At 44.3% G+C, this 27,176-nt stretch overlaps 1 protein-coding gene across 1 annotated transcript in view; it reads right to left on the reverse strand.

The window, feature by feature from the left end:
- The window catches only part of LOC111969957 (plexin-A2-like), a 58,311-nt gene that overhangs the window by 11,708 nt on the left and 19,427 nt on the right, over positions 1–27,176 (reverse strand). Inside the window, exons 4-17 of the mRNA XM_023996359.2 lie at positions 21,218–21,352; positions 16,478–16,578; positions 12,017–12,140; positions 11,543–11,696; positions 11,266–11,362; positions 8,334–8,448; positions 6,354–6,554; positions 5,715–5,811; positions 5,179–5,378; positions 4,289–4,440; positions 3,335–3,452; positions 3,048–3,184; positions 957–1,124; positions 72–165 (exon numbers count right to left, since the gene is read on the reverse strand). Of these exons, the coding sequence (XP_023852127.1) occupies positions 72–165; positions 957–1,124; positions 3,048–3,184; positions 3,335–3,452; positions 4,289–4,440; positions 5,179–5,378; positions 5,715–5,811; positions 6,354–6,554; positions 8,334–8,448; positions 11,266–11,362; positions 11,543–11,696; positions 12,017–12,140; positions 16,478–16,578; positions 21,218–21,352 (1,893 nt within the window). The remainder of the gene's footprint in view (positions 1–71; positions 166–956; positions 1,125–3,047; positions 3,185–3,334; positions 3,453–4,288; positions 4,441–5,178; positions 5,379–5,714; positions 5,812–6,353; positions 6,555–8,333; positions 8,449–11,265; positions 11,363–11,542; positions 11,697–12,016; positions 12,141–16,477; positions 16,579–21,217; positions 21,353–27,176) is intronic.

Genomic DNA, 27,176 nt, shown 5'->3' on the forward strand with positions numbered 1-27,176 from the left:
TTCTCAGGACAAGACAATATACAGGACAGGGGAAAGAGATACAGTAATATGTTATCAGTGGACAGACTCACGTTGACAGACTCGTGACCGGCATACTTGACCCTGACCCTCGGCTCCTGCACCACATCTAGGTTGGTCCCCGTCACCATCAGGGTAGTGTGTCCACTAGAAAACACAACACATACACCATTTACACCTCCATATTGGCCACTGAATAGGTGATCCGGGAGATAAATGGCAGTTTCCTCTTCCTGTCGTCATCAAAACCACCTGATTTGTATTGAATTGTACTTTTTTCAACATAAATGCATCTTTGGTACCAGGAAAACATTGAACTGTTCTGGCCAGTTAGAGCCAAGTGGAACGGTTCTGCCAGCTGGCTTCCTGTTTATTCATCAGGTATCCAAGATGGGCATTTCCTGAATGCTACCTGATTGTGTTATATGTATTAACACAAACAAACTAACCGTGATATCACTAGGACTACATGTAGAGCTCAGAATAAAATGAGACCGACCTGAAGAGAAGAGAGAAACTAAATGGAAAAGTGGAACATCTGTCTAGTCAGCTTGAGATGGATCCAGTCATTCCCACACTTCAAAGGATACCTAAGCTTTGGTGGCCACATAGTGTGACTGCACACAGATGATGAGACGATGGGACTTTAATTATAAGTCTGTGAAATCCTCTGTCAGTTGACAGAGTAGAAAGCCACTAGCCACTCCACTGCACAACTTCTCCCTGGCTGGCTGCTTCTGTGTCCTCGAGTCACACCCCACACTGCACCAACTATCATGCATAATCTTTGACAGGAAGGCCAGCAGAGCAGGTTGCTGTGGTGCCTTGCATCTTCACTCACCTTATCCCTCAGTAATATACAGCTGAACCAAATAGGGGAAAAACATCAATAGTTTATTAAAATATCAGTTTATTCTTTACTGGGGGGGTTACTGTACCTAGTGATGCTCCACTCTGGCTCGATGCGCTGGACTGTGGGATCTTCAATGTACTCAAAGCTCAGGTTTCCTGGCACCTTGGCCAGATCCACAATGAGGCTGACCTGCACCAGGCCAGCGCCCGTCACAGAGGGTGCCGAGAAACACACAATCTCCGACATGGTCCGTCTGGGAAAACCAACAGGGAATACCAACAAGGTTAAATTCCTTTGATTCTGTCTGTGCCTACTCTTTACTGCGTGGGAATCTTAACTCTACTACAGTGAGTTATGCACATTACCATGCAGGGCGAGCGAGCATTACTGTCTGCCTCTTCCTCAATAGAGACATGTTACAGAGGAAAAGTGGTAATTAGAGGATTTATAGCTAATGGTTCCTTTTCTTCACCCTACTGACTCTCACAACGAGGGCCTTTTTGATCTTTAAAGGTCCAATACTGTCTTTTTTTTTCATTATCAAATAGCAACTCTTCTGGGTAACAATTAAGTACCTTCTGGGATTGTTTTAAATTAAAATGGTCAAAAATAAACAAAAATGGCTTCTTAGCAATTTCTCAATAAATAATTTCTTATTCATTTTCTTGGTCTACTAACTAAATTAATGCCTGGTGCTGTTACCAGACAGGCCAAAACTCCATCCCACCAATTTCAGGGATCTTTTCAAACAGCTCTTACACTAAAATCATAATTAATCCAACCTCATAGTGTGGAAAGATACACTGTATATACAAAAGCATATATACAAAAGTATATATGCAAATGAGAGGATTCAGCTATTTCAGCCACACCCGTTGCTGACAAGTGTATAAAATCGAGCACATAGCCGTGAAATCTCCACAGACAAATATTGGCAGTAGAAGGGCCTTACTGAAGACTATGGCATCCTCTGACTTTCAATGTGGCACCGTCATAAGATGCCACCTTTCCAACAAATCAGTTTGTCAAATTTCTGCCCTGCTAGAGCTGCCCCGGTCAAATGTAAGTGCTGTTATTGTGAAGTGGAAACTTCTAGGAGCAACAACGGCTCAGCCGCGAAGTGGTAGGCCACACAAGCTCACGGAACGGAACCGCCGAGTGCTGAAGTGTGTAATGAGTAAAAAACGTCTGTCCTCGTTTGCAACACTCACTACCGAGTTCCAAACTGCTTCTGGAAACAACTTCAGCACAAGACTGTTCGTCGGGAGCTTTATGAAATCGGTTTCCATGGCCGAGCAGCTGCACAGAAGCCTAAGGTCACCATGCAAAATGTCAAGTGTTGGTTGGAGTGGTGTAAAGCTCGTCGCCGTTGGACTCTGGAGCAGTGGAAACGCGTTGAAACAGCTCAACAGACGAATCTGGGTTTGGCGGATGCCAGGAGAAAGCTACTTGCACCAATGCATAGTGCCAACTGTAAAGTTTGGTGGAGGAGGAATAATGGTCTGGGGCTGTTTTTTATGGTTCGGGCTAGGCCCCTTAGTTCCAGTGAAGGGAACTGTTAACGCTTCAGCATACAATTACATTGTAGATGATTCTGTGCTTACAATTTTGTGGCAACAGTTTGGGGAAAGCCCTTTCCTGTTTCAGCATGACAATGCCCCTGTGCACAAAGTGAGGTCCATACAGAAATGGTTTGTCGAGATCGGTGTGGAAAACTGGACTGGCCTGCACAGAGCCCTCACCTCAAGCCCATCAAACACCTTTGGGATGAATTGGAATGCCGACTGCGAGCCAGGCTTAATCGCCCAACATCAGTGCCCGACCTCATTAATGCTCTTGTGGCTGAATGGAAGCAAGTCCCACAGCAATGTTCCAACATCTAGTGGAAAGCCTTCCCAGAACAGTAGAGGCTGTTATAGCAGCAAAGGGGGGACCGACTCCATATTAATGCCCATGATTTTGGAATGAGATGTTCGACGAGCAGGTGTCCACATACCTTTGGTCATGTTGTGTATATAAAACCCAGGAAAATCACATATTTAACTGCACAGGACCTTTTAAAATAGGTCCCGAAAAAATAAGAGTTGGCACTTTCATCAAGTCCCCACTTTTATATAAGGAACTTTGTAGGAACTTCCGTAGAGGGTTCTCTTTTGACCTTCTCCTCTGCACTCACCTGTACAGCTCACAGGTCTGGTTTCCAAAGGTAACATTCACTCTGCTACCAGCACCCAGGTTCTCCCCCACGATGGTGACCTTAGTGCCGCCAGACTCAGGCCCTCGGCCAGGGGTCAGTCCCACCAGGTTAGAGGTCTGGGAAAATAGTATTTTCTCAATATTACACATGGCATGTTACTTTGTCAACTCTGTTGTCGATGACTCATATGATAGTGTATGAGAACAAACTGTTACAGAGCAATAATACTGTAGTAGAGAGATGTGTACTATGTATGCATATCATACCACAAAGGAGTAGAGCTGGGAGGACTGAGTTCGTAGTTCTGGTCTACATTCACCAACACACAGCTGGACTGGACCAGGTGCCCTTCCCTGAGACGTAGAGTCCATCTCACACACAATCCTGGAGAGAGAGAGAGAGAGGGAGAGAGACTTTGCTGTACATGTTTTTCAAGTGAACAGAAAGTGCTATTTTCTGTTGGTCTCTCCATTCAATGTGATTGTGGCAGACTTTCAAAGTAGTGGTAGGTCAATATGGAAGGCCATCGTTCTTCCTAATGGAAAACCAATAGCACCAATAGAATAGCAATGTTAAACTACATCCCATCTCTACCACCCACCATTAACTCGGTCACCATGGCAACAGTGTGTTCTCCATAAATGTGTTAGCGTGTCAGGTCAATAAGATAAAGTACGCAATGAATAAGTCATTATAAAAACTGACCGACAGTAAAAATAATGGTTGGAATGCCATGCTTTAAAGCACTGTGTGGGGCCTAAATGAGTAGTCCCAGAAATGTCTTAGGGATTAACCTTTCACCCGACAATAACAGGACCCAATGAATCCTCTTCTCGCCCCCCCTGTGCTATGTCGGGCGAGTTTTCCAATTTTCTGCTGGCATGTTTCTTTATACAAGGATATAAATAAGGTGCCCTCAGCCATGGACCAATTGAATGACATGGCTGTGAGAGAAACCCATGGCTAACAGATTGTCTCTGCACTCAGTGACATGCAGCGCATTTCAATTACAGCGGTGCCGTCAGCCTCACGAAGACACACAAAACAGCTCTGCTCTCTACTCCTCAGTACACTAAAGCAAGCCTGCTGCAAGCTGTTTATCTCTATCTCTATCATTGGTTGTATTCTTTGTGTGTGCGTGTGTGTGTGTGTTTGCGTGTAAGTGCCTGAGTGTGTGCATGCATGTGTGTCTGGGTGCTTCTGTGCGTGTTGGTTCTTACTGTTCTGCAGTGATGTAGCCCTCTTCCTGTGGAGTGCAATGTACCCCTGCCACCTCCACGTTCCCCAACAGTTCTGAGAAGGACAGGCCCAGGTTCATTCCCTGTATGGTGACCAGTGTTCCCCCCTCTGGAGGCCCTGCCACTGGGCTCACCTACAGGGAGGAGACAGTGGCATGGAGAAGTGTGAGACTTAGAACACTTCAGAACACTGTATATTAGTGTTTCAAAGTGAGAGGATAAAATAATAGGTAGAAAACATATCAATCAGAAATCATGCAGTTCAAATACAGCCTTTAAGTAATATTCCATGCGTAGGCCTTGTAGCAGCACTGCATCACTATGTACAAAGATAATTATTCAGAAGCTCTCCTTAAAATGGCTTGAACACACAAACACCCCTCAGGTCTGTAGTGCAGCTCTATCCCTGTTCCCAGCAGCAGGCAGTAGTAGCAGCCTGGGTCTGAATCAATTCCCTCCCAGACTGCCACTGAAACACTAATAATGTGACAGGGACTTCAAAGGCTCTTTGAAGTGGGAGCATTAGTTATATGTCTGTCTGACCCACTATGTCTCTCGTAATAAAGAAGGAGTTAGGGCCAAAAAAGACTCACAAAATAGGCTGCATAGTGCATGGCTCATGGCTGTATTCATTTGGTTGCAGAGATAATGTTGACCTCTATATGGCACACGCTGTGTCTCGTATAGTCCTTCCTTAATTGTGTTCTACTGATTTGAAGGAGGATATGATGCTCATGTCTAAGGACCGATCCCAGTGTTTTTACTGGTTATTTCTGAGAAGGCCTCTTATTACTAAGGCCCTATGATGGATAATGATGAAGGTTAAAGTAGAGGTTTGCAGGAAAAGGTAAGGGTCTCACTGATTAACTAACCTCGGTGATGCGTGGGTTGGTACACCTGACATTCCTGGCGGACAGGTTGAGCCAGCGGCTGGCGTAGGGGCTGATGGGTGAGCAGTGCTGCTTCATGGTGCAACGGCCTTCTCCACTGCACCAGCCACACTGGAACTTCCTCTCGGCCCTCAGACACATGCCACAACTGTCCCGCTGGGCACCACACTTATACAGGTGCACTGTGGGATAGAGGAGGACCGCAGTTGAATTATATTCAGTGCTTGTATATTTCACAGTATTTAGATATTGAATGGCACTATTCTACAACCAAATACATAATGAAAGAGTTCTAACAGTCAGAAAACAAAATGTTAAACACAAAAGTTCACCCTTCACCCTCACAGCACAAATGATTGGCCAGTATTTAATAATAACACAGTAGAGCGTGAGTGCCATGTGAACTTTGTCTGAAGGCAGAGGGGAAGCTTTGACATGGGCTAGACCCCATCCATCCCAACAGAGTGACTGTTTTCCACTCCTCAGCAATTGCAGGCAATGATGGATGTCACAGGCACCTTTAATCTTCTCGGGATTGTCGATGATGAAATTGCCGTTCCAAACGATAGAAAGTTCCACCGCCAGGTCACTGATCCTTACACCCTCATAGATGTACTGAGAGAGAGAGAGAGAGATGAGGCTTTTAACCACCTGTCATTTCTATGATCACTGTCTGCTCCTCTCCACTGGGACGTGCCCAGGACTCTGCGGGGACTAGAGAGGCTGTTCATTGGACGTGAGAGAGGAGAGTGAGGTATAGATACATTAAAATGTCATGTAGTCTGTGTAGCCCTGTCTGCCACTCTTCCTCACTCAACTATCTGAGAAGTTGGTCTCCACTGAAACTTGAGTCTCAAGGGAACCTATTATGTCCCTATTACAAGGTCCTAGATGTATGTTTGAATGACAGGGACATGTTAGGTTTCAGACATAATTTAGATGTCTGTTTTACTCCTTCCACTGCAGACAACCTACTTCTTATTTTATCAAGACACCGCATGACAGATCATTTCAGTGGGATGAGATCAGATTCAGATTACGCTCAGAGACTACCTCAGATGTAATTCACTAGACTAGAGATAATGGTCCTGGATAATGCACAGCCAGGTTGAGGCTGGTTCCGGCGGGAGTGTTAGAGAGGGTCACACAGTACGTACCGAGCTGTTCTGACACTGCACGCTGGAGCTGTTAAAGCGCAGGGCGGTGACGCGGTGGTTGTTTCCCTGGACGTGGAGCACACACTCGTAACCCCGCTGGCCAGACTGGGGTTGGGGAAGGTTCCGGGCCCTCAAGGTGATGGGTCTCACCTCCCCTGCTGGGATCAGGATCTCTCCAGAGTGCAGCAGCTGGGGGCAGTCCTGTAGAACGTACGCCAGGAGTCAAAGGTCAGACATCAAAAAGCTTCTATCAAGGTCCATTCAATTATATAGATAGATTAAACACTGGTTAATGTAAACATGTGTTAATARAGTGGGGAGAACAAGTATTTGATACACTGCCGATTTAGCAGGTTTTCCTACTTCCAAAGCATGTAGAGGTCTGTAATTTTTATCATTGGTACACTTACACTGTGAGAGACGGAATCTAAAACAAAATTCCAGAAAATCACATTGTATGATTTTTAAGTAATTCATTTGCATTTTATTGCATGACATAAGTATTTGATCACCTACCAACCAGTAAGAATTCCAGCTCTCACAGACCTGTTAGTTTTTCTTTAAGAAGCCCTCCTCTTCTCCACTCATTACCTGTATTAACTGCACCTGTTTGAACTCGTTACCTGTATAAAATACACCTCTCCACACACTCAATCACAACAGACTCCAACCTATCCAAATGGCCAAGACCAGATAGCTGTGTAAGGACATCAGGGATAAAATTGTAGACCTGCACAAGGCTGGGATGGGCTGCAGGACAATAGGCAAGCAGCTTGGTGAGAAGGCAACAACTGTTGGCGCAATTATTAGAAAATGGAAGAAGTTCAAGATGACGGTCAATCACCCTCGGTCTGGGGCTCCATTAAAGATCTCACTCGTGGGGCATCAATGATCATGAGGAAGGTGAGGGATCAGCCCAGAACTACACAGCAGGACCTGGTCAATAACCTGAAGAGAGCTGGGACCACAGTCTCAAAGAAAACCCTTAGTAATACACTAGCCGTCATGGATTAAAATCCTGCAGCGCACGCAAGGTCTCCTTGCTCAAGCCAGCACATGTCCAGGCCCGTCTGAAGTTTGCCAATGACCATCTGGATGATCCAGAGGAGGAATGGGAGAAGGTCATGTTGGTCTGATGAGACAAAAAATAGACTTTTTGGTCTAAACTCCACTCGCCGTGTTTGGAGGAAGAAAGAAGGATGAGTACAACCCAAAGAACACCATCCCAACCGTGAAGCATGGAGGTGGAAACATCATTCTTTGGGGATGCTTTTCTGCAAAGGGGACAGGACGACCTGCACCGTATTGAGGGGAGGATGGATAGGGCCATGTATCGCGAGATCTTGGCCAACAACCTCCTTCCCTCAATAAGAGCATTGAAGATGGGTCGTGGCTGGGTCTTCCAGCATGACAACGACCCGAAACACACAGCCATGGCAACTAAGGAGTGGCTCCGTAAGAAGCATCTCAAGGTCCTGGAGTGGCCTAGCCATTCTCCAGACCTGAACCCAATAGAGAATCTTTGGAGGGAGCTGAAAGTCTGTATTGCCCAGCGACAGCCCCGAAACCTGAAGGATCTGGAGAAGGTCTGCATGGAGGAGTGGGCCAAAATCCCTGCTGCAGTGTGTGCAAACCTGGTCAAGAACTACAGGAAACGTATGATCTCTGTAATTGCAAACAAAGGTTTCTGTASCAAATATTAAGTTCTGCTTTTCTGATGTATCAAATACTTATGTCATGCAATAAAATGAAAATTAATTACTTAAAAATCATACAATGTGATTTTCTGCATTTTTGTTTTAGATTCCGTCTCTCACGGTTGAATTGTACCTATGATACAAATTACAGACCTCTACATGCTTTGTAAGTAGGAAAACCTTCAAAATCGGCAGTGTATCAAATACTTGTTCTCCCCACTGTATGTATTATAGAGACAAAACTGTTAATCTGGTGTTTGTTAATCCATAGCCATGTAGCTACCTCTGAGGCATTGACCCGGCCCTCCTGAAAGGAGCAGCTGGAAGGATTGTGAGTACACAGGTTGCGGTATTTACACCAGTGGCAGCGGAAGGTACTGTTCACACAGGACAGACACCTGCAGGGCAAAGACAGAAGGAGGGACAGATGGACACGTTACAGACATCATATGACCAACCAGCCAACAGACATCCAAATGCTTCCAGAGACTCTGTGGCCAAACACATTTCTAATAATCCATCCAAGATACAGTGCATGAAGAGAGCATAGTTAGTTTCCTCAACATTGTACCACTAACGCATAATGTTAATACAGCAGTGTATCAGAAAGGCCACGAGCAACAGTAAGTCAGTATGTTCTGTAACAGCTCTGTATTAATAGAACTGGCCTGCCAAGTCGTTTCAAACACAGGATAATTAATCACGGAGGCTGATGTGATGCTGCTGTGCTGTGTGAGGCAAAAAGGGAGGGGAGAGAAGGGGGAGGCTGACATTAATCACACTATAGACCAGAGAGGGTCGCTAGCTGCTAATGGACACCTCATTCTGATGAATTGGATGTGATGAGGCTTTGTACTGCATTTGTATTATTGTAATATGTTAAAGTTGAACTGACTGAGAGCTACACTACATCACCAAAAGTATGTGGACACCTGCTCATCGAACATCTCATTCCAAAATCATGGGCATTAATATGGAGTTGGTCCCCCCTTTGGTGGTATAACAGCCTCCACTCTTCTGGGAAGGCTTTCCACTAGATGTTGGAACATTGCTGCAGGACTTGCTTCCATTCAGCTACAAGAGCATTAGTGAGGTCGGCACTGATGTTGGGCGATTAAGCCTGGCTCGTAGTCGGCGTTCCAATTAATCCCAAAGGTGTTCGATGGGGTTGAGGTCAGGGCTCTGTGCAGGGCAGCCAAGTTCTTCCACACCGATCTCGACAAACCATTTCTGTATGGACCTCCCTTTGTTCAAGGGGGCATTGTCATGCTGAAACAGGAAAGGGCCTTCCCCAAACTGTTGCCACAAAGTTGGGAGCACAGAATCTTCTAGAATGTCAGTGTATGCTATAGTGTTAATATTTCCCTTCACTGGAACTAAGGCCCCTGCCTGAACAATAAAAAACAGCCCCAGACCATTATTCCTCATTGCACTATGCATTGAGGCAGGTATCATTCCCCTGGCGTCCGCCAAACCCAGATTAGTCCGTCGGACTGCCAGATGGTGAAGTGTGATTCATCACTCCTGAGAACGAGTTGCCACTGTTCCAGAGTCCAATGGTGGCGAGCTTTACACCGCTCCAGCCGACGCTTGACATTTTGCATGGTGATCTTAGGCTTCTGTGCAGCTACTCGGGCATGGAAACCCATTTCATGAAGCTCCTGACGAACAGTTCTTGTACTGACGTTGCTTCCAGAGGAAGTTTGGAACTCGATAGTGAGTGTTGCAACCAAGGACAGATGCTTCTGCACTCAGTGGTTCCGTTCTGTGAGCTTGTGTGGCCTACTACTTCGCGGCTGAGCCGTTGTTGCTCCTAGATGTTTCCACTTCACATTAACAGCACTTACAGTTGATCGGGGCAGCTCGAAATTTGGCAGACTGACTTGTTGGAAAGGTAGCATCCTATGATGATACCACGTTGAAAGTCACTGAGCTCTTCATTAANGATACCACGTTGAAAGTCACTGAGCTCTTCATTAAGGCCATCCTACTGCCAATGTTTGTCTATGGAYATTGCATGGCTGTGTGCTCGATTTGATACACCTGTCAGCAACGGGTGTGGCTGAAATAGCCGAATCTACTCATTTGAAGGGATGTCCATATACTTTTGTATATACACTACTGTTCAAAAGTTTGGGGTCYCTTAGAAATTGTAGCTGGAAACGGCTGATTTTTTATGGAATAACTATATAGGTGTACAGAGGCCCATTATCAGCAATCATCACTCCTGTGTTCCAATGGCAAGTTGTGTTAGCTAATCCAAGATTGTCATTTTAAAAGGCTAATTGATCATTAGAAAACCCTTTTGCAATTATGTTAGCACAGCTGAAAACTGTTGTCCTGATTAAAGAAGCAATAAAACTGGCCTTCTTTCGACTAATTGAATATCTGGAGCATCAGCATTTGTTGGTTCGATTACAGGCTCAAAATGGCCAGAAACAAAGAACTTTCTTCTGAAACTCGTCAGTCTATTCTTGTTCTGAGAAATGAAGGCTATTCCATGCAAGAAATTGTCAAGAAACTGAAGATCTCGTACAATTATGTGTACTACTCCCTTCACAGAACAGCGCAAACTGGCCCTAACCAGAATAGAAAGAGCAGTGCGGGTACTATTTAATGAAGCTGCCAGGGGCCTCCCACTCATCTTTCTATTCTGGTTAGATCCAGTTTTTGTTCCACAAATAAGGTTCAAGAAAACTTAAAGCTGATTTACCTAACTCAGTAGAGACCAATGGACTTTCCAGAGTTAGCCATCCCTGAGACCGGGTGTGGTAACTAGTATGTCTAAAGTTTAGTAATGAAGTTAGGTACAGTGGGACTTTTTGTAAAATAGCTTAATAAATGAAAACGTAGCAATGTATGAACCTACATGACATCAAAGAGGGCCAACCAACTTTCTGGTAGAGAATGCAGTGATGAGTACTAAAARTGTCACCTGTAATAAAGTGCAGTGCGCTATGATAAACTGCATAATCTAGTTAATGATCCCTGATGTACACTGTTCCTCAGGGAACCATTCTAGAAACACCAAGTATAACCAAATAAGCTAACAATGCGGGGTTGACTGCCTAAGGTCGACCTAAATCTGAATTTAGAGGTTACCTACCTGCCTGTACTTAAGTGGGGTTGCGTACATCAATGTCCTTAATGAGGTTGTACTCTACTATCTATTGAATGGATCAGATCATGTGTGGGCRGGGGGGTGTTGTACTCACGTGTGATGCACGCTGCAGTTATAGAACTTGACCTCTGTACTGCCCAGCATTTGACCTGTCTCCTTAGAGTTCAAACGCAGCTCCACACTCAACCAATCTGATAGATGGGGGGGATAAGGATACATCTGATTTTGAGTATATTTCTGGATTTCTAGGGTTTTGGTTATACATTGCTTAACTTTATTCAGGCTGTTGGTCCTCTGAAAAAGAGGTCACATCTGTATCACTGAGGAACACAGAGAAATAGGTTGTATACTGGAGCTATATCTTTTCTCACCTTGTCCTTCAGGTATGTGTGGGACCTCCTTGCCAGACGGGGACAGACACATGACTCTGTTGCCGTTGACATGACCCTCCATCTCCGCCTGCTCTCCAAAGGCACAGCTGATCCCAGCTGAGAGGTCTGGCACGTTGCTCACCTCCAACAGGAGCTATAGCAGAGGAGGAGAGGGATGGCTGGTTTGGAACTGTCTGGTCTGTCATGAAAAACTCAGGACCAAGTCACCCTCCAAAGGAGCTATAGCAGAGGAGGAGAGGGATAGCTGGTTTGGAACTGTCTGGTCTGTCATGAAAAACTCAGGACCCAAGTCACCTCCAACAGGAGCTATAGCAGAGGAGGAGAGGGATAGCTGGTTTGGAACTGTCTGGTCTGTCATGAAAAACTCAGGACCAAGTCACCACCATCAAACTCAGAACATGTAAGAATCAGTTTGATCAGAAGTAAAGAACGAACGGTTATGATTTGACTCACGGGCACACTGTGTGCTGACACGGCGATGCTGTCTGGGTGAGCGATAATTTTCACACAACGTTCGATATCAGTGGCGAACCGGAAAGGCTCCTCTGCTCTCTGACACCGGTCTCTTCTTGCACACCTATGGATGGGAACCAGGACATTATTCAAAATGTTAAGGAACATCTAAACAACATTGCTGCAACATCAAAGCAATTAAGGTCAACTAAGGAAAGTGAGCCCATATCAGTGTGATTGGATTGTTCTGGATTGTTGTAAGATGTGATAAATTGGGTTTTATGTTGGGGTTATATAATCAGTCTCTTTAAACGAGACATTGTGATAGCTTGGGACGTGGAGATTTAGAAAATGCACACACAAAAAAAAAATGCATGTAAGACAATGAGAGGATCTCAAGGTTGCATCTCTCAGCGATCACGCTTCCTCTTGACGAGGATTTGACAATAGAACGTGTCTCTCTTTTACATTTGTAATGCCCACTGCGGGATGAGACAGTGCTTAATGAACTCTCAGATGTTGTCGAGGGTGACATCTCATGAGAGCTTTCAAAGCGCACAGAGACCTCAACTGTAATTGCAAGACAATGAAGGCAGAATGGATGGTTGTTGTTCCTACCGTCTCCTTGATACAGCCTGTACCCACAGGGAGAATAGACACTAACTTCTTGGCCTCTCATTAATTGAAGTGCCTCTGGACAGCTATTTCATTCCAGACGCCCTTTCATTCCCTTTTATCTCATCTCCCCCTCCATGTCATGTCTGATAGAGCTGTTTGTTCTCCTGTCCTAGCCCCTTAGACATTAACACACCACACACACTCTTCTGTAGGTCACATGGGGCTTTACCTCCACATGCTTTGGGTGGGCATATACAGTGATTGCATGTTGCATTTTCTAACTCCCTGTTTTACTCTTGAGAGACAAGTTGAGTATTTAATTCAGGCAATATTAGCTATATAGTGAATAGTAGCTCATGGAAGTAACATGCATACAGGTATAATACTGGGACTTGGAGTGGAAACTGCACTAAAGTCAACAAATGACGAATAAAGTACCAGAACAAAAATATAAATGCAACATTTTARGGAGTTATAGTTCATATCAGGAAATCAGTCAATTGAAATAAATAAATGAGGGCCTAATCTATGGATTTCACATGTGTGGGATTACAGATACCTTAAAAAAATATATAAGGGCGTGGATCAGAAAACCATTCAGTATCTGGTGTGACCACAAAATGCCTCATGCAGCGCGACACATCTCCTTCGCATAGAGTTGATCAGGCTGTTGATTGTGGCCTGTGGAATGTTGTCCTACTCKTCTTCAATGGCCGTGGGAAGTTGATGGATATTAGCGGGAACTGGAACATGCTGTCGTACACATCAATCCAGAGCATAACAAACATGCTCAATGGGTGACATGTCTGATGAGTATGCAGGCCATGGAAGAACTGGGACATCTGTGAAGAGCACACTTCTACAGCGTGCCAGTGGCCATCGAAGGTGAGCTTTTGGCGACTGAAGTTGGTTATGATGCTGAACTGCAGTCAGGTCAAGACCCTGGTGAGGACGATGAGCACGCAGATGAGCTTCCCTGAGCTCATCAGCTTCTCTCAATCAATCCCTATCCCAGTCTGTTGTTCCCACTTGCRTKAAGAGGGCCACCATTGTTCCTGTTCCCAAGAAAGCTAAGGTAACTGAGCTAATTGACTATCGCCCCGTAGCACTCACTTCCGTCATCATGAAGTGCTTTGAGAGACTCGTCGAGGATCATATCACCTCCACCATACCTGACCCCCTAGACCGACTCCAATTTGCTTACCGCCCCAATAGGTCCACAGACGACGCAATCGCAATCACACTGCACACTSCCCTAACCCATCTGGACAAGAGGAATACCTATGTAAGAATGCTGTTCATCGATTACAGCTCAGCATTTAACACCATTGTACCCTCCAAACTCGTCATTAAGCTCAAGACCCTGGGTCTCGTCGTCTTTCTGACGGGCCGCCCCCAGGTGGTGAGGGTAGGAAACAAGATCTCCACCCCGCTGATCCTCAACACTGGGGCCCCACAAGGGTGCGTTCTCAGCCCTCTCCTGTACTCCCTGTTCACCCATGACTGCATGGCCATGCACGCCTCCAACTCAATCATCAAGTTTGCAGACGGCACTACAGTGGTAGGCTTGATTACTAACAACMACGAGACGGCCTACAGGGAGGAGGTGAGGGCCCTTGGAGTGTGGTGTCAGGAAAATAACCTCACACTCAACGTCAAAAAAACAAAGGAGATGATTGTGGACTTCAGGAAACAGCAGAGGGAGCACCCCCCTATCCACATTGACGGGACAGTAGTGGAGAAGGTGGAAAGTTTTAAGTTCCTCGGCGTACACCTAAAACCCTCACAAACTTTTACAGATGCACAATTGAGAGCATCCTGTTGGGCTGTATCACCGCCTGGTACGGCAACTGCACTGCACTCAACCACAAGGCTCTCCAGACGGTAGTGTGGTCTGCACAACGCATCACCGGGGGCAAACGACCTGCCCTCCAGGACACCTACAGCACCCGATGTCACCGAAAGGCCAAAAAGATCATCAAGGACAACAACCACCCGAGCCACTGCCTGTTCACACCGCTGTCATCCAGAAGGCAAGGTCAGTACAGGTGCATCAAAGCTGGGACCGAGAGACTGAAAAACAGCTTCTATCTCAAGGCCATCAGACTGTTAAACAGCCATCACTAACATTGAGTGGCTGCTGCCAACATACTGACTCAAATCTCTAGCCACTTTAATAATAAAAAATTGGCTGTAATAAATGTATCACTAGTCACTTTAAACAATGCCACTTTATATAATGTTTACATACCCTACATTACTCATCTCATATGTATATACTGTACTCTATACCATCTACTGCAACTTACCTCTGCCGTTCGGCCATCGCTCATCCATATATTTATATGTACATATTCTTATTAATTCCTTTACACTTGTGTGTATAAGGTAGTTGTTGTGAAATTGTWAGATTACTTATTAGATATTACTGCACGGTCCGAACTAGAAGCACAAGCATTTCGCTACACTCGCATTAACATCTGCTAACCATGTGTATGTGACCAATAAAATGTGATTTGATTTACATTTACATTTACATTTAAGTCATTTAGCTGACGCTCTTATCCAGAGCGACTTACAATTTGGAAAGTTCATACATATTCATCCTGGTCCCCCCGTGGGGAATGAACCCACAACCCTGGCGTTGCAAGCGCCATGCTCTACCAACTGAGCCACACGGGACCATTTGACAGTTTCTGACAGTTTGTGCAGAAATTCTTCAGTTATGCAAACCGACAGTTTCATCAGCTGTCCGGGTGGCTGGTCTCAGACGATTCCACAGGTGAAGAAGCCAGATGTGGAGGTCCTGGGCTGGCATGGTTACACGTGGTCTGCGGATGTGAGGCAGGTTGGGCGTACTGTCAAAATCTCTAAAACGAAGTTGGAGGTGGCTTATGGTAGAGGAATGAACATTCAATTCTCTGGAAACAGCTCTGGTGGACATTCCTGCAGTCAGCATGCAAATTGCACGCTCCCTCAAAACTTGAGACATCTGTGGCATTGTGTTGTGTGACAAAACTGCACATTTTAGAGTGGCCTTTTATTGTCCCCAGCCCAAGGTGCACCTGTGTAATGATCATGCTGTTTAATCAGCTTCTTGATATGCCACACCTGACAGGTGGAAAAATTATCTTGGCAAATGACAGGGATGCAAACAAATCTGTGCACAACATTTTTGAGAAATAAGATTTTTGTGCATGTGGACAATTTCTGGGATCTTTTATTTTAGCTCATGACACATGGGACCAAGATTTTACATGTTGCATTTATATTTTTGTTCTGTATAATTAGGATAAATCCATTCTGTGTTTTGCTAGTCAAGTAGGATGATAAGAGTGCACTCCAAGAGCTGCAATTTAGATAATGGTGATCGTAGAGATTGCTGAAATGCAAATGCCATATAATACTGCATATTAAATCCTTTCTGAGGTCTGTTTCTGTAAATGTTCAGAAACACTGCCTGGGTTTTAATCTTCTGAATCCCTTCTGGTCTGTCCTGTTCTATTACGTAAGCTAACATGCCGGTCAGGCAATTAAGATGTAAGCCCAGTCTCTCAAAGACCAAAATGTTATAGAGTCTGCAGCAGCCCAGTGTGTTACCCTGTCTACTCCCTGTAATCCTTCTGTACTCTGTCCCCATTGTCTCATTCTGTCCCCCCATACCAGCAGTGACAGTTTGTCTGTCTGTATCTGTGTGCTCAATAGCATCATTTTCTATTCAAGGGATTCTATAAACTCTTACTCCTTTTTTCCATCTAAATTCCAGCTGTTGGTAAGTTATGTGATTGGTGTGTTAAACCATGGCCATTGTGCCTTTTAAGAATAGTGTGGTAGTGGACTTACATGTTGAGCAAGACACACCAGCCACAATGAGGATCCTCAGAGCTCAGACACTCTCCGCAGGTCCCATATTGCTCACATGCCTCCACTGGGATCTTGGTCACCTACAACACAACAGAGGATGGCTTAGATGCAGCACAGAGGCCATGGAGGCTACAACATTCACATACACATAGATATGAGTAGCATATGATTTACAATAAGTGTAAAACATATTGCTCTATATAATTGCTTCATGACTTTTTTAGCTGGTTAATTGTGTGTGGTATGTGATAAATGTCATGTATCCATTGAAATAGTGTATTTCCTGTTGGCTTGACCAATGAAACACAGTTTACATGATCTAAGGAAATTGAGAAAAGACTGGTAGTCTGTGAAATCAGATTGATTCAGCTGATTGATTGTGGGAGGGTTCAACAGAGGAAGTGGCTCTGGCAAACAGGCTGAGAAAGGAGTAAAGCCACAGCAAAGATAAGCCTGATCTACATCGGTGAGCTCACAGCCTAGATCAGCCTACACACACACACACACACACACACACACACACACACACACACACACACACACCTCCTCTCTGTGTGGACGCCTGGCAAAGCATACGCTCCCATTAGTCGCTGTGACAGACGTTGCTGTTGAGTGGGCAGCGCCAGCAGCCAGTGCATACACAAACAGGTTGAAGCTTGGCTATTTTATACTTTGCTATTATTTTTCCCTTTGACGGACAATGCAAGCAATTTCTTGATGTAAGCAATCACAAATGAAGAGTGAATTATGGATTAGAACATCTCTGCTGCACTTGATAGCATAAGTGGGTTCTCTCCCAGGTCTGTGTTAGCAAAACTGATTATCTGCCACTTCCCGCAAAATCCGTTTCTATTTTTTTAAGTGTTCAGAACACAGTGCATTCCATTAGAACATTTATTTTAGAAGGGATGGACGGGCAAATCTGATGCAGGAGGAGTAATCGACCAAACCAACCCAACTCAGATCAGCCTCTTCTAAACTAGCTGAGAAGGGGAAAGAGCAGACAGACATGGTGGGCCTTGGTGTCACTGTGCCAACAGCGTGCCTCTGGTGCTGCGTGCCTCTGGTGCTCAGATGATGGGAGTTTATTTGTCCATCGGATTTTACCTGAGCATAAAGGCATAGCTGTGAATTACAGTGAGATGACATTGACAGCAGAATCTTTTTTTAGGACCACATTCTCCCACAAATGTACAGCCCTAGAAAATCCATAGAAATGTAACTAAAATTAATTTTCACATTGAAATCATTGGCAGTCACTTGATGAACGCTTCAGATTGTTATCTTTCTTCAACTGACCCTATCCATCAACCATCAGCTTATTATGTGACTAGTCGATCTGCTGGGAGGACAGACAGAGGTTGCTCTCCTCCCTGACCTGTTGTGTTCACAGCTGCTGACCCCTTGACAGGGATAACAAAAAGTTCAAGGACGGGTCAGGGGGAAGCCAGGACAGAGACTAATAACCCTTCCTGTCCAAACAACCTCACACAAACCATCAACAAAATGCCCAGATACGAAGTATTTCCRCCTCTGCCTTTGTGCCTTGACGATTCGGGTCATGGGTGCCTTTATAACAGGGCTCTCCGACCCTGCTCCTGGAGCGCTACGCTCCTGTTGATTTCGCTCCAACCCCAGTTGTAACTAACCTGATTCAGCTAATCAGCCAGCTAATTATTAGAATCAGGTGCGCTAGATTGGGTTGGTGCGAAATCCTACAGGACGTTAGCACTCCGAGAACGGGGTTGGAGAGCCCTGCTCTATAAGCACTACAGGCAGCCTATACTGTTTATGTACGATGTGTAGCCTGTATGATGATGTTACGTTTCACCCAGGTTATAGCTATTGCCTTCAGGTTAATTATACTGACTAAAATGGGAATAAGAGGGGAATTCATTATCTAATGTGTCCTAAACAATGGTACTCTCAGAAATTGAGTTTGTGAAGCAGCAAATGTGAAACTTTTAGCAAGTATTTCACATTTTACAGTGCAGCACTTGTAGAGAGATTGCCTTGTAACCAATGCAGGTTGTATTCCCTCTAAGTGAATAACTGTAATAACACTTGTTATCGTCCAGCTTTAAACCTCTGACCACATGCTACATCAGACCATTACAATTCAATGAAGAGTGTGTATGTTTGGACAATACTTCTCAACATAAAGCAGGGATAGATAGATGTTTCAACAAATAATCAACCTGAGGACTTCAAACTGATCCACTATTATAAAGCCGCTTGGTAGGATAAAAAAAGTCGATTCTTAGACTACTTACACACACACACACACACACACACACACACACACTCCGTTCCTCTCCACTCTGCATCATCATGCTCGGCAGGAGACAGAGAGGCTCATTGTTATTCTGCGAGGGTCGCCTGATCGCAGTCAAATCTGTTTGTGCCTCGCTCCTCATTTCACATAATTTCTCTATTGTTTGGCTCAGAGAAATCCCCAAATCCCCATACTCTGGGATCGGCTGGGAAAGCAGGAAATCTGAGAGAGCAGCCCAGGAAGCCCCTCTCCTCCTGGAATTCCTCTGTAAAGCTCTAGGAAGGTCTGATTGGAATAAGAGAAAGGGAGGAAGGCTTCACTCCTTTCCTGGTCCCTAGGGGCCAAAAGCCACAAGCAGACTGTATGATTCCAATATTAGGTGAGAGCGAGTGCATGGCCATGGGCTGGTTTGGTTGGTTACATGCGTCCATGTTCTCATACTACAGTCCGAATGGGAAGAGTATCTCCTTGAAGGGAGCATGTGTGTCTCCTTGAACAACCAGGGCTCGTCAATAAGTAATGTCCTGTCTCTTCCAGTCTATCACACTCTAGGAAGTGCTTCCTTCATTTGTATCAAGAGACACTTATGTACAATGCCTGGGCCCGTTTCTCCCTCATTTCTCACAGACAACCTAATTTATTCCTTCACTTGATGTTTAGAGATTATTTCGAGACACATTAAACTAATTTATGCCGCCTGTGTTGTTGAAACGCCCTCTGCCTCTTTGTCCATCAGTTTAGTTAAAAAAATATATTCCAACAGTTGGGAGACAAGTGAGTGTAGCAGTGATAGCAGGCCTTTTGGCCGTACTGAAATCTAATCCCATTACACAACGCCATGTGACTGTGCCAGAAAAATCACTTGATGGGAGTTGAAAGTGATTACCACTGTTCCCTCTTATCTCCAAAGAGGCCAGAGGATATCTGCCAACAACAACTGCTCTGCTAGCTGCTGTGATGCTGGCCCAACTGGAGAACACCAAAAAACATCCACAAACCAATGAAATGTCTGGTTTTCAATGGGATGTGTGTAGCATGTAGATTAGAAGATACATCGAAGGCAAGTCATTTCTATGGGATGTGTGTAGATGAATGGACTTGTAATGGTTTTCTGTGTGATGTGTGTGGCATGTATGAGATGCCTGTTAGTCGAGTGGTCTTCTATGGGATGTGTGTGGCATGTATGAGATGCCTGTTAGTCGAGTGGTCTTCTATGGGATGTGTGTGGCATGTATGAGATGCCTGTTAGTCTAGTGGTCTTCTATGGGATGTTGTGTAGTATGAAATACATGTTAGTCTAGTGGTTTCTATGGGATGTGTGTAGTATGAGATGCCTGAGTCTAGTGGTTTCTATGGGATGTGTGTAGTATGAGATACATGTTAGTCTAGTGGTTTCTATGGGATGTGTGTAGTATGAGATACATGTTAGTCAGTGCACATGGGTGAGTAATTAGAGCATCTGTCATTCTGTCTGAACATACCCTGCATATCTTACACACAACCCAACATGGAGTGTACGTATAATATAATATCAGAGAAGAATTTAAAATGTACAGTAATATCACAATGTATGAAGGAGAGCACAAGATCAAATATTTCGGATCAAATTCATCTTTACTATTTTCAATTCTCGTTATATACACTGCATGGCCATAAGTATGTGGACACCTGCTCATTGAACGTCATTCCAAAATCATGGGCATTAATATAGAGTTGGTCTCCCCTTTGCTGCTATAACAGCCTCCACTCTTCTGGGAAGGCTTTCCACTAGAACATTGCTGCGGGGACTTGCATTAGTGAGGTTGGGCATTGATGTTGGGTGATTAGGCCTGGCTCTCAGTCGGCATTCCAATTCATCCCAAAGGTGTTTGATGGGGTTGAGGTCAGGGCTCTGTGCAGACTAGTCAAGTTCCTCCACACCGATCACGACAAACCATTTCTGTATGGACCTCCCTTTGTGCACGGGGGCATTGTCATGCTGAAACAGGAAAGGGCCTTCTCCAAACTGTTGCCACAAAGTTGGGAGCACAGAATCGTCTAGAATGCCATTGTATGCTGTAGCGTTAAGATTTCCCTTCACTGGAACAAAGTGGCCTAGCCCGAACCATGAAAAACAGCCTCAAACCATTATTCCTCTTCCACCAAACTTTACAGATGGCACTATGCATTCAGGCAGATAGTGTTCTCCTGGCATTCACCAAACCCAGATTGGTCTGTCAGATGGTGAAGCGTTTCCACTGCTCCAGAGTCAAATGGTGGCGAGCTTTACACCACTCCAGCCGACGATTGTTCTTGTGCTGACATTACTTCCAGAGGCAGTTTGGAACTCGCTAGTGAGTGTTGCAACCAAGAACAGACCATTTTTACACCCTGTTCATAGTTAAGGGTCTTGTTAACCTATAAACATTTGCTTCTGATACAGCAGGAAATGGGAGATTCCTCACCAGACTGTCAGACATGACGTAGAGAGAGTTGCGGTCCAGAGTGAAGGCCATGTCTCGGAGGATAGGACTGCCATCTGTCATCACGGTCAGGGTCTCATACTGCCCCCCGCCCTCAGGAGGCCCATCCACTCGGATCTGAAGGAGAGAAAGACAGACATAGGTCTGGTCAATTACATCTGTATGCTTGAATATGAAATAAAGGGATGGTTTTGACCAAACATACCTATGGATTACTGTGGTTTTAGCTTGGCTTTGTAATGCTGTCCCTACTCCAGGATTAGTTAATGCTGTTACTGGTGGTGGCATTTTTCTGGCTTGTTTTCAAGTAAACCAGACTCTAAAGATTTGACTTTGGCATGACTTTCAAACCACCATCTTTTTGGAGCTCATTAAAAGCAMGCAGGCGGATAGGCGTCTACTTCCAAACAGAGAATTGAATTCCCTTCCCCTACCCCCTTCTGTCCACAGGCCACATTTTCATCAATACACAGAAAACACTGCCCTCATTAGTAGGCTGTATCAGACATCTGAATTGCTTCATACATCACAGTACATTATTATCACATCTACCCTTGACAGACATCTAGTCTTGACAGACAAAATTTATAAACCTTCAAGTTCAACACCCAAGAGAAAATATCCTCATTAGATGTACAATCTCAAATTTAATGGCTGCTAAGAAATCAGGCACAAAAATATAATTCAATGTACTTTTTTAGATAAAGACAATAATCCTCTAAATGCAGTATGAGAGGAGGCAGAGGAATAGACATTGAGACGTGAGAAGCCCATAATAAACAACATATCCTTCATTCTAGTTATCTGGACACTACAAATCTCCAGCACCAAGCTCAGGTTGGACTGCAGCAAATCTCCCTGCGTGCCGGGCCAGTACACACAGTCACTGGCAGACTCACAATGCTCTCTCAATAGACACAGCAGCAATCAATACAAACGGATTGCATGATTGGATCCCCTGGGCTCCAAAACTGCACCAATCAACCCTTCCACCTTCCAGTCAGAAGTCCTCTCCTGCAAGCTGGGCTCCCCACCAAAAACAAAGGGGAATACAGAGAAAAACATCTCTTGGGCTGAGATGGGAGAATCCTAAAGGACAATCCCTCTGGGACAAACAGACCAATGCCTGCAAGCAGCCCCAGAGCTGCAGTAATTTAGGGACACAGTCAGGGGATTCTCTCAGCAGGATCACCAGAGGATCATGGTGTCCACTCTGCTCCGTTTGTCATTTAACCAGCTCTGACCACCATTGATTTGACACTTTCAACCTCCTAACCAGTCACTCAATAGAAAGTTGTTCCCTTTAACTCCTCGTCTATTTACTGGATCCCTGCCCCCCTTCCCTGTCTTCCCCCTCATCCTCGGACTCTCTTACCACAATCCTTCCTTGTCTTCCCCCTCATCCTCGGACTCTCTTACCACAATCCTTCCCTGTCTTCCCCCTCATCCTCGGACTCTCTTACCACAATCCTTCCCTGTCTTTCCCCCCTCATCCTCGGACTCTCTTACCACAATCCTTCCCTGTCTTCCCCTCATCCTCGGACTCTCTACCACAATCCTTCCCTGTCTTCCCCTCATCCTCGACTCTCTTACACAATCCTTCCCTGTCTTCCCCCTCATCCTCGGACTCTCTTACCCACAATCCTTCCCTGTCTTCCCCCTCATCCTCGGACTCTCTTACCACAATCCCACGCAAAGTGGAGTCGGCTTCCATTCCATTTCCCACACTCCATATTTCATAAATAGAAACCAAAGCTTGTACGAGTTCCCTTAGCAAAATGTTATCGTAAATAAATCCTAAATTGTCCATAGAGATATTTAGCAGGGCATTAGGAGGTTGACCAGGGGCCACCATGGTGGACAGAGTCCAATTTATGAGCTCAGATGAAATGTTGACCTTTTGACCAGCCCAGAGTTTGATTTCAATCCATTTATACATGGGTTTATAATCTAAAACAGGGTTGTTACGGGCTCTGGCCCTGTGGGACTACAACAGGTCTTCAATCTGTCTTTAAGCCCACAGTCCGCAATGAGAGGAGGAGCATTTCACTGGTTTTATAATGAGCCTGCTGGTAGCTGCTGACATGTGCACAGTATCTAGAAGCTGTCCTAGTTCAGCCAGAGTTTGTGGTAGAAGTAATGTACATGACGAAAAGTGGCTAGTTCACAAGGATCAACCGATGACTGCTGTCCTATCAACCTTAGTCATGTAATGAAGAAAATGTTTTGTAAACAGAACATATGAACCGCAAACCACAAGTTATTTAATTTCAAGGCTCTTAATTTTTGTGCACACAAAGCTCTCTCTTTGTGTGCTGTCGATTTTACTGGATAGAAGGATACACAGCAAATTTGAGATCAGGATTTAACATCCACAGTGTTAAACTTACACTTTTCAAAGTTTTAACAAACTAACACCCCTAAAGTGTTGGTTTCCTAACACTATGGGTGTTGCAAATTCTGACTTAAATTTTTTGTGTTATGGAATAACACATGTAGTGTTACAGTATTTTGGGGGGAGGTGTTGTTTTAACACTTTAGAGTGTAAAGCCTTGTTTGCATATTTCCCAGCATGCCTTTATGGAGTGAATTTGAGAGACACCCACCCATGACTGTGTTTGTTGGTGACAGAGACATGGTTGTTGCATTCAAGAAGTTTTAGTCCTGAGCCTTCACCAAGTGGCTATCTACAGTAAGTGGATGCATTTAATTGAAAAGTAAWCCCTTTATGYCCATATATTATACATTTGAAGGCCTTCAGTTATGGCTTAGTTATCCCCAACATTGTGGTCTGAAAATACTGGGTCATGGGCCACATCAGACTTTCAAGTCACAATATGCTGGTTTGTGAAGTGATTAGTAATTCCTATTGGAATCCAGCCAGAGGGAGGAAATCCAACAATTGGAATATTTTATCACCCACAACCTGCATTCAGAATGACTGCTATGTGGAAGGATTTAAAAACAATCTAAACTGGAATAACCATCTCAGTAACCGTACAGATTGGATTAGTTTAGAAATGTTTTATTTATTTATCTTTGTATAGTATAAGATCAACGAATCAATCAATGTGCATGCAGAAACACAGGTATTGAAACAAACTATTCTCAGAATCAACTTTCAACAAACCATGCCGGCAAATATGATAATGAGGCCCCTCCCACATTTTTTTTCACTCAGAGAAATAGCTTAGTTTACCTGGCACTGTTTCCAAATACTAACTTTTTAGCATTTGTGGCACAAATCCCATTCAAGTCATGGCACCGATGTTAGCATTTTTCAAGAATCATGTGAAGCTCACCAAAGTCACTTATAGTCACTAAAACGTTAGCATTTGGAAACAGCGCCAGCTACTGCCAGGGAAACTAAATCAAATCATAGACTGCTGTCATACCTTGTCCACAGACTGTTTACAGGGTAAGGAAACCAATGTGTAATTTTCTAATTTGGGTGAACTATCCCTTTAAATGTCCAAACTAACCTATAAGAGGAAATGCTTTTCACTCCCGAATCATATTTATACCTACAATGGTGTGTTTTCCTTCCTGATACTGATGGAGGAAATGAATCTTAACCCCCTTAGAGACCAACATTGGATACAAACAAGAAAGTCAAATAACCCAAATAACTATTGGAATTTCATATGATCCCACGTAATTCTTAGTAATGAAAACAACCTGTTCCCCCCCAGCTCTATTGGCATGGTTTGCTGCTTTTTTCAGCTTGTTTTCAGTGGTTGTTTGTCTGTGCTTCCATCCTTAAAACAAAAAACACAAAACCTAAGGCTTAGATGTCATTAAAAAAAATGGCCTAATGGGGTAGTTTGAAAGTTGCAAGACAGCTACCCCGAGTCACATCTTTCTAATTTCTCCTCCTTTAACAATTAACATGCAGGATTGATTATGAGATTATTATGATCAAGGAATCAATTTAAAAGGGTTCTAGAAGAGGTACACATTACTGCACATAAATGTTCCTATTAGCTTTCCATTTCCCTGGAGGTTTGTGTCAAAGGTGATCAGTTTACAGTACATGTCGTTGGCCTGCCATTCCCACTAAATGTGACCAGATGTGACTAGCATGGGCAAAGTGTGTTAAGTGTATCCTACCATATGGATAATAGACTGGGGGAAAACTCTTCAGCTAGCCTATACGTTTTAGTCTAGTATTCACCCAGTCTCCCTTATTCCTTTGCCAGATACAGTATGGTAGTAGGGACACTAGCAACAAAGATTCATGACATTTTCCAAACATCTCTTTCTAACTGACTGAAAATACAGTGACATAAAGCCAGTACGTCTGGTAACCTTCAGGGTTGAACGGCTGTGTGTTTTGGCAAATTCTAGCTGACAGACTGGAGTGGACACTGATTAACCCGTATCCATCATGACTTTGGCTGAATGCTGATGAGGAGGAGCGTGTGTCTGTCCTGTTAAGACAGGATGGTGCTGCAGTGCTTAGTGTTTAGTGAGGTGGAGGTCTGTATTACACACCTGCTCTAATCAGTCAGACATCTCATCACTGCTACTAAGAGAGCTGTATTGATCCCTGACATTGAACAAGCTGTATGTTAGCAAATGCAATTGCCAAAGATGATTACTTACTAGGCTTAATGCACTCTAATTGTGTTTGTGTGTGTGTATGTTTGTGCGTACGTGCATACGCATGTGCTGTGTGAGAGGGCTCGTCTGACAAAGAAAAGAAAACATACAGCATGTGTGTCTGTGTTGGCCCAAAGGTATGAGGTTTGCTGAATGATCCCTGAGTTTTTCCCTGAACTTAACATTCTACATTGTGGCTAGCTTCCAAGCCCCCATAACACAATTTCTACGACATGACCACAGACTCATCTAGGTCTCTGTGTTTTCCCTTAAGAGCTTTTGGGCTCTCGTTCAGGGCCCTGCTTCCTGTTCTCTTGTTCCTGTCCTCCTCTATACCCCCTCCTCCATTCCCTTTGTTTTGGGGGGCAATTCAGGCACTGGCCTGGACTTAATTTTCTTAACCGCTATTTAATGGATGCATCCTGTGTGTGTGTGTGTGTGTGTGTGTGTGTGTGTGTGTGTATTTTTGCACGTGTGCATGTCTTAGCCTGCATGCTCATGGGTGTGTACTAAGTGCAGTACATGTTTCAGTGTCCTAATGCAAGCAAACTCAAGAGAAGCAGAGGATATATGGACATAGCTGCCCTTCAATCATGCATGAGAGTACTGTTCTGGACAACTGTGTGATGACGCTCTCCACAGCCCGTGTGAGTAAGACCTTAAAACAGGTTAACATTCACAACGCCACAGGGCCAGACGGATGACCAGGACGCGTACTCAGAGCATGCGTTGACCAGCTGACAAGTGTCTTCACTGACATTTTCAACCCAGTCTGTAATACCTACATGTTTTTTTTTTAGAGTAAAGTACATCGAAAAAAATCAAAAGAAAACTGCAAACTGAATAGGAGACCAAACAAGCAGCAAACAAAGAAGAAAGGCTTTTGAAAAAGTAACAATTTTTCATAAAATTATACCGTTTTCTTAGCTAGCTAAGTTGTTTACCTGTTGCTAGGCAGTTGCTAGGGACATTCCTGAAAGAAGCTAGCTAGCTAACAAGGAGTGTCTAGTTGGCAGAAGAGAAGAAGGGACAAAGAAGGGACAAAGTGGGACAAAATAAGGACAGAAAAAAAGGGAAAGGGGACATTAAGGTGAAGCAGTCCTCTAAAGACACAAAAGACAATAATACAAGAAACAACACTTCTATTGCCTCTCCCTTTACGATACGCACTTCCGTTGGTTTGGAGCGAGTTAGTTGCATTCCGCTTTGCTCCACAGTAGTATTACAGTAGTATTACATTTCATTTCATTACAGTACAACAGTTTGATTTGTTTGATCTTAGCTGGCTACATAGCCGTCTTGTATCCAAGATAATTGTGTAGTCTAGAGTAATTGTCGA

This window comes from Salvelinus sp. IW2-2015, linkage group LG11 (assembly GCF_002910315.2).
Source record: "Salvelinus sp. IW2-2015 linkage group LG11, ASM291031v2, whole genome shotgun sequence".
Lineage (NCBI taxonomy): Eukaryota > Metazoa > Chordata > Actinopteri > Salmoniformes > Salmonidae > Salvelinus > Salvelinus sp. IW2-2015.